This window comes from Psittacula echo (assembly GCF_963264785.1).
Source record: "Psittacula echo genome assembly, chromosome: 1".
Taxonomy (NCBI): domain Eukaryota; kingdom Metazoa; phylum Chordata; class Aves; order Psittaciformes; family Psittacidae; genus Psittacula; species Psittacula echo.
In genome coordinates, this window is record NC_137735.1 from 96,434,115 (window position 1) to 96,455,715 (window position 21,601).

The 21,601-nt window shown below is 40.2% G+C and overlaps 1 protein-coding gene across 1 annotated transcript in view; it reads left to right on the plus strand.

The window, feature by feature from the left end:
- The window catches only part of PKP2 (plakophilin 2), a gene marked incomplete at both ends in the record, with an annotated part of 41,863 nt that extends 20,817 nt beyond the window's left edge, over positions 1-21,046 (plus strand). The window contains 8 exons of the mRNA XM_080613197.1: positions 3,298-3,475; positions 13,737-13,854; positions 15,281-15,442; positions 16,250-16,423; positions 17,022-17,175; positions 18,088-18,277; positions 19,282-19,369; positions 20,978-21,046. Coding sequence (XP_080469323.1) covers positions 3,298-3,475; positions 13,737-13,854; positions 15,281-15,442; positions 16,250-16,423; positions 17,022-17,175; positions 18,088-18,277; positions 19,282-19,369; positions 20,978-21,046 — 1,133 coding nt within the window. The remainder of the gene's footprint in view (positions 1-3,297; positions 3,476-13,736; positions 13,855-15,280; positions 15,443-16,249; positions 16,424-17,021; positions 17,176-18,087; positions 18,278-19,281; positions 19,370-20,977) is intronic.
- Between the last annotated feature and the right edge of the window lie 555 nt (positions 21,047-21,601).

A 21,601-nucleotide genomic window follows, 5' to 3' on the forward strand; every position in this document is an offset into this window, starting at 1 on the left:
ACACTTGAGCAGTTCTTCCAGCTCCCTAGCAAGTTGCAAGTAGCCTAGAGGGCAAAGGGCAGCCTGAATGAATGAATTTCAAGAGAATATTAACTTTCCTTCCAGCCACTTTCTTTCCCAGGCCACTTGCCAACCTTCAAAGGCAGGCAAGGAGTGAGCTGCAGACGGGAGGTAGACAGTCACTGTTAACTTATCGTTACTAAGTTCAGTGCTTCCAGATGATCTTGGCATGTACAGTGATATCTAGGGAACACTGGAATTACTACGCAGTCATGTGTACTAATTGACTGTGTAGCCCAAGAAGGGATGCAACATAAAGCTTTTCCAAGCACACTGCAAACCTCTGAGTACCTTTCTGTGAAAATGGATAGTCCCTGCTGAGCAACAGTTTCCTTATCTGACTGATGGCTCACCTACAAGTTTTGTTTCTCCTCTTTCATTGCCTTTGGCTTCCTACAGGACTACTGAAATACCACAGCTATGCATGCAGTCACACTGCAGTGTTGTAACAGTTCCAAGAAAAGGTTAATGCAGAACGTTTGCACTTCCGTCTGGTCAGCTTGAAAAGCCGATCTGACTTTCAACATCATACTTATTTTTTGCCTGCTTTGAATGTAAATTAGAGACTTACAAATGTGTGATATGATAATTTACTGAATGTCTTCCCCTGTAAGAGATTAGTAGAATAGTTGTGGTACCTGATAATACCACACTGAACTCTGATGAAAGACTCCTGGCCAAGGATTGAAAGCGTGTGATACTCCTTAAAAAGATGTCTAAGCCCAGCAGAGGAAAGTTCTTTGTACTGGTATGTAGGAAGCACAGTACCAAAGCACTCCACCTGAACAAAATACACAAAGATAAGGAAGTGGTGGGGAGAAGGAAGTTAAAACTCTGAGACACAGTTTTCTCATACTGTACTTCATTACCTGTCAGAAATCTGATCTAATACTTGTTCATATAAGTACCTCTCAGCCTTAGAAGTTTATCTTTAAGGCTTATTAGTACCCGTAGTATTGATCCAAACACGTGCCTAATATTAAACCATATCATACTGTATATTCTCAAAGAATAATTTGATGGCCTGTATTTTCTTCAAGACCTAGGATGAGGAATACAGTCTGAGCATAGTCATACAGTGCTTTGTATCACCCTGTGAAAAGACTGAAAGCAATAAAAGTATACAGAGATAACAAGTGCCATGTCCTGCCTCACAGTCTGTGCATCCTAGGAGAGCACACAATAAGCACAAAACCAGTACCCCCACCAAAATGGCTTTGTGCTTATGATGATGGTTTGAAAGCTGCCACGAACCAGTTTACCTAATGGTTCTGTGCAGAAAATAGCTGCCCAGTTTCTCTCTGCCATTTACATGCTCATCTCACCTCCTAGCGAGAATGAGATCTCAAGATCACATTGACTGAATTTGCTAGCTTCATAAAATCATTAATACAAGTCAAGGAACCATAGGCTCTGTTCTTTGTTTCATATAGAAACAAGCTTCTTGCTTAGGAAAGAAATGAGGTTGCTCCCAGATAGCAGGAAAGGATGTCACTTGGAGACAATGCAGGAGCCAAGATAGGAATGGCATCCTGTAGTATTTGGATAGTATACTGAGGAATGGAAAGTAAAATGGCTGTAGCAAAAAAACCCAACCAAAACCAAAAAAATACTAGCTTTTGAAGATAAGCCAGATGAGCCTCCAGGGAGTACCTAACCTCTTGATCTTGTTATCATGCAGCATAAATCTAAGAAATGAAAGAAATTTTTTCCTGCAGGGAAGATTACAGCACAAACTGAAGTGTCATCAAAAGGAATATACATTTAAAAGGAGACCACACCCATTTTCCCAAATAACGATCTAAGGGAAAGCTACGCCCCTATGAATACATTATAGCATAGCTGCAAGGAAAGAGCCCGCTCCTAAAGATGTTTTCTAATGTGAACAAATTCATCCACACCCAGAATGCTGTGGAGAGAATCCTTCTGAGCCTAGTGAGGCAGTGCCTGTGGGTAAAGGAAGGATTTTTGGCGTAAAATTTACAGTGTGAGCAACATCTCATTTTTTTTTCTGACAGTTGTATTCTAGGTATCTGTTGATAATTCAAAATGCACTTGTTCCTAGAATGTTCTGTCCTTGTGCCCTTGCTTTTGTGCCATTCTGTCTTAACCTGCTTCTCTTAGCAGTGCCCTTTGGACCGCATGTGTGATTTCCTGTAAGCCTTATTTGTGCTTCAGGAAAATACATACTTCCTTTTATCCCCTGATTCAGAGGTTGAAGAGCCAATCCCAGAAGAAGGAATGGGTAGCTTCTGGCTGGCTTTTGTTTTGGTTTTACTATTGCTTACAATAGCTGAAATTAAACTCAAAGTGTAAGGAGATACAAAAGAAACTTTTTGTTGTGAACTGATGAAAGGAACATTCACTAATACTCTGCCAATGTTCAGAGGAGGATGATTGTGAAACTTAAAAGCAGTAAGCTGGGGAAAACAATGAATGCCTTTGTAGTGAAAAGCAGAAATACGTATCTTTTTCCAGGGGAAGGGTACTTTAAAAGGAATTTCTATCTGTTGGAATAGAACATAAGCAGAGTTAATCAGTTGTTTTGGTGTTTGGAGATTGTGAGTAGGCACGGTGTGTAGTGTTACTTAATGATTTGTTTAGTGACAAATGTCTGGACAGCAATGACCAACCACTGTTTCAAAATCTTTCCCCCCTATGAGGAATTTTGCTACCAAGTGTTGGAGAAACTTCTCATCTCCTGTCTTCCAGCATTTTTCCAAAGACCTATAAACTCATTCTTTGTACCTCCCATCTATCCCCTTTGCATGTGAGTTTATTCTCTCTCTCATTGATCTTTACTTGGTACTTAGAAATGCAACTAGTTCTGCCAGGCATCCAGAAAGGATGAATTCCTCCCTGGAAGTGTGGAGAATGATCAGTGGTGTCAGTGTTGTTAGCTCTGTTTAACTTGTGTTGTTTCAGTAACTGAGAAGATGATTGCTACAGATGGGCAATGCACATGCAGAGCCACGGGAAACTGCACAGCTTGGGCAGGCATCAGACTGACTATATAACAATCTGGCTTTAATTACATGGATAATTGTGCGCCTTTTTCTATCCTATTTCCATGTCCTCAGATCAGGGCTGGTGAAATCTTATCACCTCCTTCTGCTCTTCAGGATATGAAATGCCAGGCAGGGTCCTTCACTCATTAACTTCAAGGAGTTTGAGATTAGGTCTTTCAAACTGTGGGGGAGTCTTTTTGCCACTCTGATTTTATTTTGGATATTGCAGGTTTGTTGTGGAATTTGTCCTCCAATGACCAGCTGAAACACCTGTTGATAAGAGAAGCCCTGCAGACACTGACCGAAGCTGTTCTCATCCCTTACTCGGGCTGGCCGGATAGAGATTACCCAAAGTCAAGTGTTTTGCCTGACCCCGATATCTTCTACAATGCCACAGGATGCTTGAGGTAAGCACTCAGTCTACAGGTACCCAAAACAATAGTGATGATAAAAACAGGCCTGCATACTTACTTTCTTGCTTGCTTTGAACTTTGATGGCTCCAAGAGAAAAGTCTGCACACAGATCATATTTTGAAATGCCCCATATATATCAGACCCAGAAGAATTACTGCTCAATGCAGTGAAAACAACTTTCTTTATAAGGCTCCGATGTATTAATTTGATGGGTACTCCACAGACTATAAATACCCATAACAGATGATAGTAATCAGAGGCCTGGTTGAAGCATAGTTGCATTGAAGTCAAAGAGATCCTTCACAGAGTAACAGTTGTTAGTATGATGTATAGTACTAGCCCCTGACTGATGATGATAGTAGTAAAACCAAAGCTTTTATAAATGGTTGTAGGAGTGGTATTACAAAGTAGCACTGGAGAAAAGCTAGCAGAAACTTTAAAACTATGTGAGCCTTTGAAAGTTATTTTAAGACTGTAGTGCCATGGTGTCCAAACCTTTTTGATCATACATCCCTGTCAATAAAAAGCTTTTGAGAACACTCCCTCAATATACGTATAGTTATTTATTTATAGGTTTTATACAGGTACTGCTGTGCTAATATATTATGTGCATTAGAAAATATACATAAAGACAGAAATTAAAAGGATGTTATAAAGATTAAATAATTACTGGTTTACTTTTTGAATTTTATTAATTAATGGGACAAAAATATTTCCTTCAGCACCCCAATGAACTGTCTTGTGCACTCATTGGGGAGACCAGTGCTCTAGTGGATGTATAGCGTGATGACCTGTAAAGCCTAGGTCTATAGTTGTGTGATCTGCTGATACAAATGCAACATTGACACTTTCATAGGATGTGAAGTTCTTTCACCCATATAATTATCAGTTATAACCTCATTGTTAATGACTTTTTCATAAACAGTTCCTACTTTTGATTTCTAGAATTTATGAAACATAAGAAGCAACTATCCATTGGAGTCACATAAAAATATGCCTACTCTACAAGTTCAGAATACTTAAAACTCTTAATCATAGCTTGAGTATGTGCCTATACTTCTGATTGGCAGAACAGATTTATGATTGTGTTGAAAGCCGTAACTGCTTCTTGTCTAGATCAGTTACTTGGAAAGGGGACATGGTACCTACAAGTACATAGAAGTGTTCAGTTTTCAGCTGCTGCCAAAGATGCCTACTTTGATGTATCATAATCTATAGCTCAACTGATTAGAAAATTACTTAACCTAAATTAGGAAAAAGACATTTTCAATTTCTGTAGTAAACCCTGCCCAACTTTTTGCACAAGTTCAAGTGAATTGAGGACAGTTTGCAGCCATGGGTGGAATAATAGATTTACAGATGTGTATTTACTTCTGCAGTCACCTAATAACCTCATGAACAGAGCAGCTACTATAAAGAAACACCAAAGGCCTTAGTAAACACACCCCTAATTGGTATAAAAATTGCATCTTTAATAAAAACACCTTTTAAAATAATAGTTTTATTTTAATAACACATAAAAATGTGGCCTTTTGTGAGTTCAAAGTCATTGCACATTAAGTAAATAGAAATATGTGTGTGAGATGCATGTCTTGTTTACACATTAAAAAAATGCATGAATGGACATAGTTTGAAATAATTAATGAGTAATATATAAGTGCAAAGGCATAGCCTGAGTTTTAAGCTCTTCTTAGCAATGTATAAGGAATTAAGTTTGAAATGTAGAGGCTGGGAAGCTGCCCAGTTTTGCCTTACACATACCTGCTTCGTTAACATGTGCTATAGCAGAGTAGTTGTATCTGTACTGGGTGAATTTTTACTGTGTAAATGGCTCTGAATCTGAGTCATGTGGTTTCAGAAGAGAAATGAATTGTTAGCTGCCCAACAATGCCCAACATAAAAGCATCTTTTTCTGCAGGAACTCCTGTCAGCCCACTACCTACTAGCTAACTTCATCTCTAAGTAATAATTAACTTTTATTTACTCTGATGGTTCAAAAGCAAATACTGAGAAACATTAACTACCCATAATAAAATCTCTCTAGCTAACACTAGTGGCGTTGTCTATGAAATGAAGTGGGTTGTCTTTTTTCATATTAGTTAGTCCAAGCTGCATTTGTAAAGAAACAAGTCTGGCTGTTAGGTGTGCCGTTCTGCACTGGCATGACCTGATCTCCCACTGCGTTTGGACTCTAGAACCATCTCTTCCCTATGAGTCAGCCAAAGAGGGCACAGCATTGTTCTTAGTTTTAGTGTGGTATTACTTTTTCTGAGCTTAATGGAGCAACTTGACATGACTTTATATGTGACGAATAAGGTGTAACAGTAGCCAAGCTGTTTTAAATTAAAGTAGATTCTGAATGTACCTTACTCTATACAGAAAGTCAGTGAGTTACCTAGATGCTGAAGGTTACATTACCTATTTTAAAAATACTACGTCCATACTCTAGTCATTATTTTTCAGAGTTTGGACATTGAAAATTATAATTAGAACAAGAAGGGCTTGAAAATACACAGGTAGGGTTGATCTGCAGGATTGCCAACATACTTTCTAGCACAGAATAGTTTTTAGTGAGGCTTAACATATTTGTACAGACCAAATATCTGAGATTTTTAAGGTGAATCAGTTTGTGTCTCTTTATTTGAAATTAACATGCCTCCCAAATTAGGCCACTAGAAGTATTCCTTCCATAAGTATTAATTTAAAAAAATAATTTAAAAAATCTCTGCACAAAGAAAAGTGGAAAACTAAAAGAGCAGCAAACTACAAAGTAATGTGTGCTATACTACAAAGTAAAAAATACTATGCACTGAGGGAATGATGTTACTAATGAAGATGTTTAAAGGGTATTTATATTTGCCAGAATATAAATCTGTAATTAGTCTTCCCTTTTGTAATACTAACATGTTTGTTGTGCATGTTGATATAGTCTATAGCCTGCAGCTTCTATTACAGGGTAAAAATAGTGCTTTGAAGTGCAATACATTATGCATAGTATATTACTTAGTTATAGGAAAATGCCAAAACTTCTTTTCAAAAATTTACATACTCCTATTGACTGAAAGGGACACCCACTCTTCAAATCTAACACTATCATCTGCCATGGGCATATGCCCTGTGCCATACAGCTGTCAAATAATAAATTAAAGCTCTCTTCATCCTCCTTACAGAATTTCAGGAGGAGAAGAGACTCCACATCTGGCACATAATATTGCAGATACTAACACTGGAATGAGGGAATGACCAGAACACTCCCCATTCTGCTAACCAGTTACTGCCAGAAGTATTGTGGAGTCCTGAATCTCAGCAGCCTATGTATGCAGTCACTGATAAGAAAGTCTGACATTAGAAGGATTTGTTAATCCCGTTCTCTAGGTCTGTAATTTGTCTTAAAGCTTTGCTTCTGAGACGGATTTACAGAAATTGGAGGTCACAAAACTTAACATAATAAAAAGAAGCTGTGTACACCACACATTCTGCATTAGCAGGTAGAATAAGTAATGGTGTTCTTCAGTCCTGAAGTATGATAAAAAGCACTGTGTCCTGAACAGGAAGAGTAAGCCAAATCAAAAGACTTCACTCATTGCTTGACAACAAGCTGAACAAGTAAAGTTGGTGTATTAAACTATCTAGAAGAGTGTTGCAGACTTTTGCAGACAAGTCTTGTTGGATTTTAAAGGCAAAGACACTTTTTCTTGTCTTGGAAGTCCTCCAGTTCCAATAAAAATGGGTAGAAATCTTGAAGATACTCAGCCTCCTCCTCCATATGCCTTCTCTGAGTCTGAAAGGGTAAGATGCCAACAGTATGCAGAATATATGGGTTTGAATATCATTTCTGTACGTAAGTGAATTTCTGACATGACTCTTCCTTTGATTAAAAGGAAGTCGTAGTAGAAGTCTGTCTGTACCTTGAAAACTGATAATGATCTTGTTCCATTTTTACCTGTAAATACCTGTATTCAAAGTTCTGCAATACCGAACTTTTCAAAATTTATGTTTAGTGGTCACATTTCCTCCTGAAAAATATTGCATTTTTAGTGTTGGAGCTAGTTATCACAACTGCTGTGTTTCATTAGAGTGCTCCTTTTAACTGCTCTGAAACTGGAGCATCCTGTGGCCCTATGTATCACAGTATCACACAGTATCACAGTATGTTAGAGATTGGAAGGGACCTCAAAAGATCATCTAGTCCAATCCCCCTGCCAGAGCAGGAACACCTAGATAAGGTTACACAGGAATGTGTCCAGGCGGGTTTTGAATGTCTCCAGAGAAGGAGACTCCACAACCTCCCTGGGCAGCCTGTTCCAGTGTTCCGTCACCCTCACTGAGAAGAAGTTTCTTCTCAAGTTTAAGTGGAACCTCTTGTGTTCCAGTTTATACCCATTACCCCTTGTCTTATCATTGTTTGCCACTGAGAAGAGCCTGGCTCCATCCTCGTGACACTCCCCCTTTATATATTTATATACACTAATAAGGTCCCCCCGCAGTCTCCTCTTCTCCAAACTATAGAGACCCAGCTCCCTCAGCCTTTCCTCATAAGGGAGATACTCCACTCCCTTAATCATCTTAGTTGCCCTGCGCTGGACTCTCTCCAGCAGGTCCCTGTCCTTCTTGAACTGAGGGGCCCAGAACTGGACACAATATTCCAGATGCGGTCTCACCAGGGCAGAGTAGAGGGGAAGGAGGACCTCTCTCCACCTACTGACCACCCCCCTTCTAATACACCCCAGGATGCCGTTGGCCTTCTTGGCCACAAGGGCACAGTGTTGGCTCATGGTCATCCTGCCATCCACTAGGACCCCCAGGTCCCTCTCCCCTACACTGCTCTCTAACAGGTAGTTCCCCAACCTATATTGGAACCTAGGGTTGTTCCTGCCCAGATGCAGGACTCTACACTTTCCCTTGTTATATTTCATCAAGTTTCTCACTGCCCAACTCTCCAGCCTGTCCAGGTCTCGCTGGATGGCAGCACAGCCTTCTGGCGTGTCAGCCACTCCTCCCAGCTTGGTGTCATCAGCAAACTTGCTGACAGTACACTCAATTCCCTCATCTAAATCATTGATGAATATATTAAATAATACTGGTCCCAATACTGACCCTTGAGGCACTCCACTAGATACAGGCCTCCAACTGGACTCCGCCCCATAGACCACAACTCTCTGGCTTCTGTCCTTCAGCCAGTTCGCAGTCCATCTCACCACCTGATCATCCAGACCACACTTCCTCAATTTAGCTATGAGGATGCTGTGGGAGACTGTGTCAAATGCTTTGCTGAAGTCAAGGTAGACCACATCCACCGCTCTGCCATCATCCATCCACAATGTTATTTCCTCATAAAAGGCTATGAGGTTGGTCAAGCATGACTTCCCCTTGGTAAAGCCATGTTGACTACCCCTCATGATGCCCTTAAGATGGCATCAAGGATAAGGTGTTCCATCACTTTCCCAGGGATGGAGGTGAGGCTGACCGGTCTATAGTTACCCGGGTCCTCCTTCTTGCCCTTTTTGAAGACTGGAGTGACATTTGCTTTCCTCCATTCCTCAGGCACCTCTCCTGTTTCCCAAGACTTGGTAAAGATGATGGAGAGTGGTCTAGCAATGACTTCCGCCAGTTCCCTCAGCACCCGCGGGTGCATCCCATCTGGACCCATGGATTTATGGATGTCCAGATTGCTCAACTGGTCCCTAACCCATTCCTCATCGACTAAGGCAAACTGCTCCAGTGACCTGACTTCATCTGAGGTCTCAGGAGTACAGGGCTCTTCAGGACTGCCTCCGGCAGAGTAGACTGAGACAAAGAAGGCATTCAATAACTCTGCCATCTCAGTATCTTCTGTCACCAGGGCACCCACCCCATTCACCAGCGGGCCAACCTTGCCTCTGGTGTTAGTTTTATCAGCTATGTGTTTGAAAAAGCTCTTTCTGTTGTCCTTGACCCCTCTCGCCAGATTTAATTCTAAGGAGGCCTTAGCCATCCTAGCTGCCTTCCTACATCCTCTAGCAGCAGCCTTATATTCCTCCCGAGTGGCCAGCCCCTCCTTCCATGACCTATAAACTCTCCTCTTCCACTTGAGCATACCCAGCAGTTCCTTATTTAGCCACGCAGGTCTCCTGGCCCTCTTCCTTGACTTCCTACATGTCGGGATGCTCTGCTCTTGAGCTTGGAATAAGCAATTCTTGAATGTCAACCAACTATCTTGGGCCCCTTTACCTTCAAGCAGCCTTGCCCATGGGATTTCCCCTAGCAATTGCTTGAAAAGGCCAAAGTTTGCCCTGCTAAAGTCCAGGGTTGCAATTCTACTTGCTATTCTACTGATCCTACCACACAAGATCCTGAATTCCACCATCTCGTGGTCGCTGCAACCAAGGCAGCCCTCAACCTTTACTGCTTCGACCAGACCCTCCTTGTTAGTGAGGATGAGATCCAGCAGCGCTCCTCTCCTGGTTGGCTCATCCACCATTTGCATGAGGAAGTTATCATCCATACACTGGAGGAACCTCCTGGACTGTGGCTGGGTTGCTGAGTAATCCTTCCAGCAAACATCAGGGAAATTAAAATCTGTATTAATTATGTATCCTAATTCTTCAAAACTTTCTAGACACCTGTCTCTAGGAGAGTCAGCTCACCTCTGTTCCTGTTTCTTCAACTGGTAAAATAGTAGTAACACTTCCTTTTCATTATTATTTTCATGCTTTGTCTGTCCCAGCTCCCTTCTAAGCTCTTTGTGAATTACAGTGACCCACAAGGACAGTGGAAAGATTTAGTTGGAGTAAGCAGTATTATTGCATCTCAGACCAGGAGGCTGCATAAACATAAATCTCATTTGCTCTGGAGCGAAGTGAAGCCACAGTTCTCACCATATGTTGGTGAGAGCATATGAAAAGCGTAATGGCAGCTCAGTTTCATAATGGAAGCTTCTAAGAGAGAACATAAAACAAATGACTGATGATAAGAAGTCTTTGAACCAAGGCCTCTTGAGTAGCATTGCCATTCCTTTAAGTTTATTTTTATCCATTCTTATCTTTTTTTGCCTCCTCTTCAGTTTATCTGTTCCCCCAGTTCCTGAAAGGAATTTTATTTCCAGCAAGCAGCTTGCAGCCTGGAGCCTGTAATAACTGAGTAGATCCCAGATATCTTTCCCTACTTGTCATGTTTTTGAACTATGTAAGGTATGAAGGGAATAGGACTTCCCAAACTACTTCAAGAAATTGTTGCCACATAATTGAGTTAAATTCAAATTACCAGTTTTAGCAGAGTGAGTCCCAGGGGCAAGAGCCCCCTTCTTATTAGTCACGCCGATCGTTCAAGCAGTGCAAAAACCTTTCCCAAAGTAGTCAACTAGTATGTGACTCAGTGCTGGCTTAAAGGGAGTACCCCTTTCATTTGGTGCCATTTGCAGTCTAACTGAACATACATTAGCATTGTTTCTTTCAAAATCACACTTAATTTTACACTGTTACATTTCTTTGTATTTACCTCGTATCTCTGGATCAAAACAATATTTGCCAATAGGAAATTAGACGATCCTCCACAAATGCCACAGGAACATGGGCAAACAGCTATTTTGGTTACAGATACATTTACACCGTGCATGTGCACAAGCAAGAACAGAAGCAGCAAATACAGGATGAGATAAATGATGCATGTAGATAGATATGGTGCATCCACATTAGCATGTGATATAGTTTGGGCACATCACCAGGATTACCATAGATAAGCATGCTGGAAATCTGAGATTTTTAATAGTTAGATGGCACCAAAGTTTAAGTTCTGAGTCATTCAAAGGAGAGCATCTCTACAAGCAGCAATCTCCCTAAGGCTGTGTTCTTCCCACGCTGCTTTCTCCCAACCATTTAATACCAATACAGGGTAGAGGTATCAGAAATTGTGTAGCAAAAGAATTCTTCTGTGATAAGAATCTTGATTTTGACTCCAGCTGATCTACTTTTGCCAGTGTACTTCTGATGGAATACAAGCAAAACAAACTTGCACAGCAGGCTTGACGATTCCTAGGTAGCCATGAAGTCTCACCATGACATTTGCCACAACCCACATGACTGAGCCAGCCCAGCCATGGCCATTGCCCAAGCACTGAGGTTTTAAAGGCCTCCAGGAGCTTCACAACAGGAGTCCAACTCCTGAGCTCAGAGGCGGGCATTCCAAGTGTCAAGAACCTCAAATCTTGGGAAGCCAAGATTTAGTAGTCAGTTTTGCAATTCTCTAAGCAAAATGTTGCCATTGTTTCAAAAAAGCCGAAACCCTTTACAAAAAGAAAAAAATTACATTTCTGTGATACTCCCCAGGTGCCCAACCGTATTCATGCAAGACAGCAAGGCCAGGTGATGGCGTCTCCTTGCACAGCCACTCAGTATGATCGTAGTTGTCATAAGTTCAGGGATTTTTAGAATAATGTACTGTGACAAAATGAAATACTGGATCAACTGAAGTGTCTTTGGCAAGAGAAATTCCACACTTATCTTTTAATAGTATTTTTAGTCTGTTTGCCTCAGAAGCTATTTTTGCTATGGACTAGAAGGGCTGTAGCTTGTACATTTCTGTCAGCAGAACCATAAACATATGAAAGTGTGACATGCCTCGAATGTGACATAAAAAAGGTAAAATTAAATTCCAATGTGATATCTGTAGTAGACCATATTGAGAAATCTGAATATTGATTCTGTGATACATAATTCCATGGAAGAATAAATGAATTCGTAAATAGAGATATTGTGAAGAGCATGACCTACTACAATTACGATGCACTTTCCAGGGGAAAATAAAAACAGAAATACATTGCCAGTATGTAAAACACTACATTCATTTTACAATCACAAACCACAGGAAAGTTTAATGCTGTAACTTACTGGCTTGGTCATTAATAAAATTTTAAACCATTATAATTTCTAGCGGGTAAAGTAAGCATGAAAAATAAACACCCTGAAACTACCTAAAGGAACATGTCCCTCTCTGTTTGTGATGGATGCTACGATTGGGTTATGTTTAATGTTATTTCAAATTAAGAAGCTGGAATGTGATACTGCATACAGCCTTTTGGCCAGCAGAGCTGTGGGAGTCCAAAATAATGAGGCCTAGGTTTATAATTCCAGCATTCCATAATTCAGAGTTTGTTCAGTTGTAAAAATAATTACACCCCAAAACTGTAAGTGTTTTTACCTCCCTGGTAATCAGTAGCTTATTTAGAGCCAAACTTGAAGCAACAAGTGTGTGTTTGGCTTTTCAAGAGTTTTAAAATCTTTTTCATAATTCATTTTCAAGTCATACGTGGGTTACCACAAAGCACAGGAAATGTTACTTGAAAGCCAGGCAAATAGTGGCTTCCTTTGGGTCTGAAGGAAGCAGGAAGCATGCAGAGCCATGTCTGAGCCACTGTGGTTGAACAGCAGAAGGCATCTGGCATTTCCCTCTCTGACTGAGCAGCTCCCAGTGGCTTCAGCATTTTTCTGCTTAGATGCCAGCAGCTTCTCTGGGAAGCTGGGAATCATATGAGCACGTTGTATTTTTAACTCTTACTTGTCTCACGCTGCTGGCCTGGCAGTGATGCCAGCCACATCGTGATTCATCTTCTCAGCCTCTCACCCAGCAGTGATGCCAGGCTGCTGCCCTGACCTACTGGCTCAGCTGATTGGCGTCCCTTCCTGCCCACTAGCACTCCTCGAAGCATTTCCACAAGCACATGTAAATTTAGCCCCATAACTGACTTCAGTTATCTTGATATGTTACTTTCCAAATGTTGCTAGAGCTCTCAGAATGTGTGTCTCTTGATGGGGCATCTCGGATGACAAGCTGGTTTGATGTAGGTAAATGATAAAGGACAGTTGTGTGTTATGGATATTTTTACAGGTAACTTTCCTCTGATATTTTGACATAGCTACTGTCTTAAATATTAAAAATATAATTAAAAATGGAATAACACACACACACACAAAAAAAAAAAGTCCAGTTTGATTTACTGTTTAAAAAGGATTATTTCAACTCTGAGATGAAGATGTGAGTCAGGTCTTGCATTATCCATCCAAAGACAACAGTTTGTTTTTCTGGAATATTTGTTTTTGTCTGGGAATGCACTGAAGTGAAAGTTTTACCTAGCCAAGGTTCAGATTCTCGTGACAGCTCTGAAGAACAGAAACAGTCAACCTTAACTTTAGTACCTTTAAAATTTAGCTAGAAAAGATTGTCAGAGGAGAGATGTCTTTGACTGAATCTTTGCTTACCAACATTTTCCTTTCTGTACAGAAATATGAGCTCTGCTGGCCCAGAAGGAAGGAAAAAGATGAGAGAATGTGCTGGCTTAATTGATTCTCTTGTTTATTATATTCAAGGAGCTATTGCAGACCACGAGCCTAATGACAAGGTATTCTTTGAGATGAAAGGTCTTGTCCTAGGGGAAAGCCAGTGTTCAGAAACAGTTGTGATGTAATTTCCAAACTTATTTCCAGAGCTTTTAGAACTGCCACCAAAGACGTAAGTCCAGTAAGAAGCTTTTCAAAGTATTTATATCCTGCAATCTAAAAGAATAACATACCTTAGCATTGTGAAAACATTTTCAGAAACACCAGAGACAGCTAGAAACTTCTGTCTCTTTTTAAAAGTTACATAAAATCACAGCTTTCAGAGAAAACACCTAGAGAATCAGTACTATCAGTTTAGTTGTCTCAGGAAGGTAGCTAGCTAGAAGCTGAAAAAATTAATCTGGTTACTCTCCTGTATATACTTAGTGCTATATACCCCTTAGGAAATGAAGAACCTAAATCCCTTTGGGTGGCAGCGTAATTAAGGAGCTTGCATCATTTTGAATGGGATTCATTTCTCTAAGGTATAGTTATACTTGCTGTGTAAGCTAGTAACTACAAGGACATAGACACCTCCAGAAGCCAGTTGCTTTCATTTTCATCCTCCCATCACTGACTGCAGATAAACCCTAAACATTGCTTAAACAAGGTGCTTCTCTTAAAGCTGAGTGAAGTTGGGTGAGAAGACCAGCCGTCACTCACGAGAAGTTAACCTAGCAAGTGAGGCACTTCTAGTGTTCCTGCTATAACTTGTGCTGTTTAGTGGCAATTACTGCACATTTATAGCTCTGTTCTAGGATTAGTTACTTGAGCTTCTCCATCTCCCTGTATTCAGTGCCATTAGCTTCAGGGAGAATACAGCACATTACATTTGTGCCAGTAAATCCCTGCTGCATTTTGTCTTAAAACCACTCATTCCTTTTACTTTCAAATAAGGAGGGACTGGTAATAAAGTTGTTTGCCGCTAGGCTCATCACTCAGAAATTGTAGACCCAACCTTAGCTGTGCCGAGAAAGGCACATATGGTTTAAAAAAGCATTCTAGCTGCTTCTTTAGGAAAGATACAAAATTTCCCTTTTGCTGATGCTACCGTGTGGTGTGTACGTGATCATCTTTACTGTTAAGCTCTTAAACAGTCCTTGGCACACTTCTGGCCTGTGCCAAATAGCACTCGCCCAAACAATTCCCAGGCACAATTCAGGAATTATAATGTCCCAGGACCATTTCCAACAGGCATGCACCCTGCTCTGAATACAAGCACTGTGTGCCAATTGGCCTCAGTGCTCAGGAACATCCTAGGGCATGTTTAATTCATGAGTGTAAATGCAGTCTTGTGGATCACTGGCACGAAGACTAGCTCTTCTGCAAGCCATTAGAAGCTGCAGTTAGTTGCTGAAGGTTCAAAAATGAAAGCTCTTCTCGAGCCTATACATGTCGCTTCATCATATGCCAAAGCTTTCAAGATTTCTATTCTTTTGTTGTTTTTAGGCCACAGAGAACTGTGTGTGCACTCTTCACAATCTTTCCTACCAGCTAGAGATAGAGCTCCCTGAGAGCTATGCCCAGAGCATATATATGCAAAGAAGAAATACTTCTAGCAATGATAAAACACCAGGCTGTTTTGGAACACGAAGCAGAAAAGTAAAAGAGGTAAAGCACATGTTTAGTTACATCTCATCTTGTCAGTCAGCTGTAGCAGCTTCTGGAGACTAAGGATGTAATCTGCTTAGCAATCTGTTATTGATGTTATCTAGTAATGTGACACTTATTTGCCCCCAAAATGCAAATTTATAATAATTCTCGTAGCAATTCATTGTTTCATTAGATGAGGAATACTGCCACTCAGTTTCATCGCCTCTGATGGTTCTAAGTGGTATCTGTACCATGCACAGCAATTGTGCAAGTGCCCTACCAAAAAGTGGGCATTGTGACAGTTTCACCAGTAAAACCAGCACAGGGTGACTTGCCACTTCCATGAGTTGCTGGCATTTGGGCTACTTCAGGACCTCTTCTTTTGATGCCATGTAGAACAGATCACAAATATTCTGGTGACAGGGCATTGTTGGAGGAAAGCAGGTATTAAGGGAAGACAGAAGTGAAAGAAAAGGATTTATGACCTTTCCCCACCTATTGGTTTTGCTGGAGTGTATTTTGCCTTCTCCTGTTCCATCCGCAGTACAACTGTAGCTGGCCATTTCTGTTTCTCCTTTGTCTCAGCCCCCAGGGTCAGTTGCTGGGAGATGAGAAGCAGCCTCCCCTGCACCTATCTCCTCTTTATGGATGGAGAGGCCAGTATAGTTAAATATTGAAATTTTACATGTTATCATCTGAGTTCACAATTTGAAAATCTGTGTATAACCTGCTCATAGAGAGTTACAAAATGGCTAGTTTAGTTTGTGATGCATTAAGTCATATAAGGTCAGTGTTTCTAAAGGCTTTATCTGTTTGCATGTTTAGAAGCAGCAGGACACCCCACTACCTGAGGAAAAGAGCAATCCCAGAGGTGTTGAATCACTCTGGCATTCCACACTGATTAGGATATATCTCTCCTTAATAGCAAAAAGTACCAGAAACTATACCCAGGAAGCATCCTTGGGAGCTCTTCAGAACCTCACAGCTGGCACTGGACCAGTAAGTCAGCTTTTTTCTTTTTCTTGTTTTCTAATTCTTAATGTGAATGCATATTGTTCAGGGCTGCAGTGCAACATGCTCACTGCAGTGAGCTCAAATGACCACTGATGAGTGACCAGCTAGCAGACATGATCAAGGAAATCAAAGAATATTGAAGGGAAAGTCATAACCAGCAGTGAAGCTATTTCTTGCTTGGCAAATACTGATGCTTCTCACCTTGTGTACTCCTCCATGTGTGGAATTTGCTAATTCATTGCACAACAAGGGATGAGTAGATAGATGTTAAAAGCACCACAAAAGTGGTTTCATGGAATATAATCAGTCCCATGGGGTGAAGAAAGCTTTGACACAACCATAGATCACTTTTGTGGTGAGGAAACTAATGACTTTTGTCTGATGAACTGGCCAAAGAGGACATGGGAGAAAGAGGGCTTGAAACTTCTTTTATATCACCTACCTTTTCTGTTGCAGCTTATATGTAGTTCTGGATTTAAACTATTTTAAACATGCTTAAATTGATGCAGAGAACCTGCTATGGGTTTTTATGAGGCTATGCATTCATGGTTATGACACACTATTGCCACATGCTGTATAACAGATGCCGTTTTCAGTGGCCCGGACTGTTGTTCAGAAGGCAAATGGCCTTCCAAGTATTCGAACTATGCTGCATGTAAGCCACCCAACAGTAAAGAAGACAGCAGTCTCACTGCTCAGGAACTTGTCCCGCAACACCTCTCTTCAAAGTGATATAGGTGAGCAAAGATTCATTGTCTCTTGGGCTTCCTGAGCTCTCTTTGCCTTAAAGTTTCCTTTTTTAAAAAAAGAAATGTGCAAAAAACCTGATACATGAGTTTAGTAGATTTTTAGGATGGATACTTGAAGTCACTATACAGGGCTGAAAATAAGAGTTTTGACTAAGAAAGACTCTCTAACCTCAAGTTTTCGCTAAATTCTGTGTTCCTCATCAGAGACTTTCATTGATGTTACTTTCAAAAATGCATAATGGAAGTAAAATCTATGCAGATTTGGAGAGGGAGTTTGTCTTCTGCTTAAAGTAGGGTAAAAGAGAGTGAGTCCTGAGTTCTGTATTGCCACAGCTATGTAATCCTTTACAAGAAATCATACAGCACCTGTAATTCTTCAAGCAAACACTGTATTTTCTTCTTTTAGACAGAAGGCTTTGTAATCTTGCAGTTCACACAGGTTTTATGCATAAGTTTTTTGAGAATGGAAGCTAGAAGGTGGTACAAGGAAGACAGCTCAGGCTTTTTAGAGGACCTTGTTTCTAAAATATTATGATTATTTTCACATCAGAAGCCATTTCTATTCTGAGTAGTCTCATTTCAATTTAATGTATATTTGAATTTTTGCCGCTCTATGGGATAAAATCAAGTTACATTATTTGTTTTCATTTGTTCCCATGAAAGGGAGGGAGGCGTGGAAATTACAGGCATACAGCTGGTTCACGGGGGAGATTAACCTCCAGAATTCTGCAGAACAGTCTCCTGGGCACTGTTTAATCCTTAGAGAACATTCTCTGTTAATGCAAATACTGTAACATGTTGTTGGGTTGATTTCAAAGGGATAATCCATATGGTGTTAAAAATTACAAGTGGTGAATCCCCCAGTAAAAGTATGAATTTTGTTTCTCTTCTAACTCATAGCTAAAGAAGTTTTGCCTGATTTGGTCTCGATACTTCCTGAGACAGTCCCAGGGTCTGATATCGTCTGTGAAACCACAGCATCCGTCTGCTACACCTTGTACAATCTGACACAGAGCAGTTCACACAATGCACGGCTTCTCCTGAGTGCTGATGGCCTACCGAAGATCATTACCATCAGCATGAATGACAGGTAAGATGGTTGAGAAGCCTTCCCCTCTCCATTCTGCTTTCCCTGGGGAAAAAAGTAACAGCATTCCCTGCCACTTGGAGGATAAAAACACTGCATCGCAAGGTACAAGACAGCTTAAGCAAGTGACTGTGATGTGAGTAAAATTGCACATATTTGGAAATACGGAAAAAACCTCTTATAACAACTGTTCCATCCACAGCTAAATTTGCCATGTTCCAGCATTTTAAATAACTCTTCAGAAGATAACTGCACAACATTATCTATATTCTGATATATACAGTGACTGACCAGCCGATCTTATCTATCCCCAGAAAATTTCTATCTTTCCTGTTCCTTGTAACATAGTCCTGATAATCTTTATCAGTAAAGTGCAGGGATACATTTTACAGAACCTACTGAACTGTACTTTAAAAGATGTTTATAAAGTGGCATTTTAGAGAATAGGTTTGAAATTCCTGTAATTATTCTTTAATATGTAAACACATGCAACCAATATTTACTCAAAAGTATTAATTAATGTATTTGAATAATGAATTTATGAATATGAATAATTATTCTGTTTGCCTTCCTCCCTTTTTGCAAAATGGTAGAGGAAATTCATCTTGGCAGAGGAAGCCTTCATGAAGTCCTGAATAGTTTAAATACCATCTAACTAACCAGAGATTTTACCTGCTAGAAAGATCCTTTCAAATGGTTGTTATGCTGAGGTGTATTTTCCTCAACTGAAAATTTCTGGTATGATGGCTGCTCTAAGGTAAAGACCATAAAGTACTTAATTTCTCCCAATTTTGAACAAATAGTCAAGTAGGGAGTCATGTTTCTTTTTTTTTCAGTAGTCAGGACAGCATGAAACATGCTAGAATACCTGAAGAGCAGTAAAACAGCACGTAGGAGAAAAGAGGCAGAAAAATGCTACAAGGTTACATTTGCTGAAGTCTGAATATGCACTGTGATTATGACATGGGAATTTAAAATGTTTAATCATTCTTTTTGCAAAATTGCAGTAACATGTTCAGCAAGGCTAGTAGGGCTGCTTCAGTCCTCCTCTACTCCTTGTGGTCACATACCGATCTTCACAGCGCTTACAAAAAGGTAAGATCTGGGTTGGAACAAAGATATGTAATCTGTTCTTTTGGACCTAGAACCCTCTCATTTGTCCTCTGGAGACCTTAGCACTTCTGCACTGTTAAGAAACAGCCTGTGATAGGATTTAAAGTGGTCTCTGAATTTGGTGTTCCTATTACTTGTACATAATGCTGCACAAGTAATGTGTGCCCTTGATTTTTGCTCATCTTTGTTCATATTCTTTCCTTCTGTGGTTTTGTATCCACTGGATCAGTTTCTGAAAAATGTTGCTGCTGCCTGCCAGAAGTGTCAGATGGTGAGAAGTGATGCACAGTAGGTGTCCATCCACTGCTGACTGAACCAACCTGACACACAGGGCCAAGGTGCCAGAAAAGCAAAGGAAGGGCGAGGCAGCTTCCTGCTGTAAAACCAGAGCAGTCTTATTCTTGGTGTTTGTATGGTCTGGGAGCCCAGGTGCTAGTTATATTCAAATAAAAAGCTACCACCTGGCAAAGGTGTTGGCAAATGTTCACTGCCACAGTCAAAGTCAAAAAAAAATGACCAGCGTGAATCAGCCAACAAATCAGTTTTGTGTCTTTCCTTTTGAAGCTCTAGGACTGCTTTTTTCAATGCACAGATGGGTCAGTTTCAACCTACTGACCTTCAACCTCCATTTCGAACTGTTTTCATTCCTTGTTTGCTTGCTGTTCAGTATTTCTGCCACCTAAAATTCCCTATTAACTAAAATTATTCAATTTTTAAAAGCTCTAGCCTTTAGCATTTATTACTCAGCATATTTCTTCTTGTAGATTTTTTGTTAAAATTTGCTCAGAAAAAGTTACTTAGTGTAGTATCCTTTAAGAGTCTTGCATCACACTCGGCAAGTATACTGCCCCACAAGCCAGAAAGCTGTGTTCAGGAATAAGGGTGCTCTACCTATATAATCTCTGACTGGATTTTGTTGTCTCTGCTTGTTTTGCAACTATATTCCTGACTTTACTGTACAGCAATATCCCTAATGACACAAAAATTTTGAAGTCACAGGTGCATACACTGGGTATGCTTGTAAGACACATTTGTCAGATCTGAGTTTCAAAAAATACTGATTACTTGCTGTTCTTGTGCAAATTGGATGCCTTTAGAGATACCAGGTATGACACTAAAAACTGCAGGCCACCAAATGGCTAGATGTTTTTGAAAAGTCAGTCTAATAAGCAACAGAAATCACTTGATCAAACGAGACTGATAAAATCCTGAGTCATTTTGGCATTGCCTGTAGTCTTTGTTCAGATAGGGTTAATCTCAGCTGACATTAGTCACCTAAGAGTTAGGAGTCTGTAGAACTGACCTAGAAGGATAGGCTCCTGGTACAGTCAGTGGAGAGAGTTAAGCAACTCCAATGATTCATCATCTCAACTATCTTAGACTGAATGGAATCACTCCTGGGAGATTCCTGTTCTGTCTCTGCTGATTGTAAAGGATTGTAAATGATTGATCATCACATAAAACTGTATTGTCTCTGCCTAGACACCCCTCACCATGGCTCCATATCTAGCTTTTAGGCAGCTGAACCCACCTTCCCTTGCAGAATTGGTACTGAAGATAACGAATTATTCTGTTTCTTTCATTCCAAAGGCTGACTTTAAGAAAGCAGATTTCATCAATACCCGGACCACAAAAGCCTACAACTCACTAAAAGATTGAATCAGAGCATAACACCACTGAAGACAAGTGAGATCATACATCAGTTAACATGACTATCTTCACACAGTTGGTGTTGCCACCATGAACCAGGAAGTATCTCAGAAAAAAAAAGAGGCTGATATAAGACTGGAGTGACCAGAGGGTAGCTGTTTTATGGTTTTAATCCTAATAGCCTTGTTATCACTGTATATATCAATATAAGAATAACCAAAGATGGATTCTTCAGAATGTCTGAGGTGAAATTTTATCCAGGTTTATCACCATTCAGTCAGAGCTTCAGATGTCTGTCTTTAGTCTAACAGGCATTTATACATAGAGGTTTGAAATGCTGATTAACAGCAAATTCTTTTCAGACTGTTTTATACAGATAGTTTTCTACAGTAGATAAGCATCAAGTGCACTGCTCAGGAGATAATAGTTTTTCACTCTTTTGTTTCTTCCCACATGCTGAATCTCCAGACTCTGTGAGTATACACGAGGAGCTGTTTCACTACCTGCATTATAAAAGCACATATGAAGTTAAAATGATTATTTTTGTATTGCTTGTATTCAAGA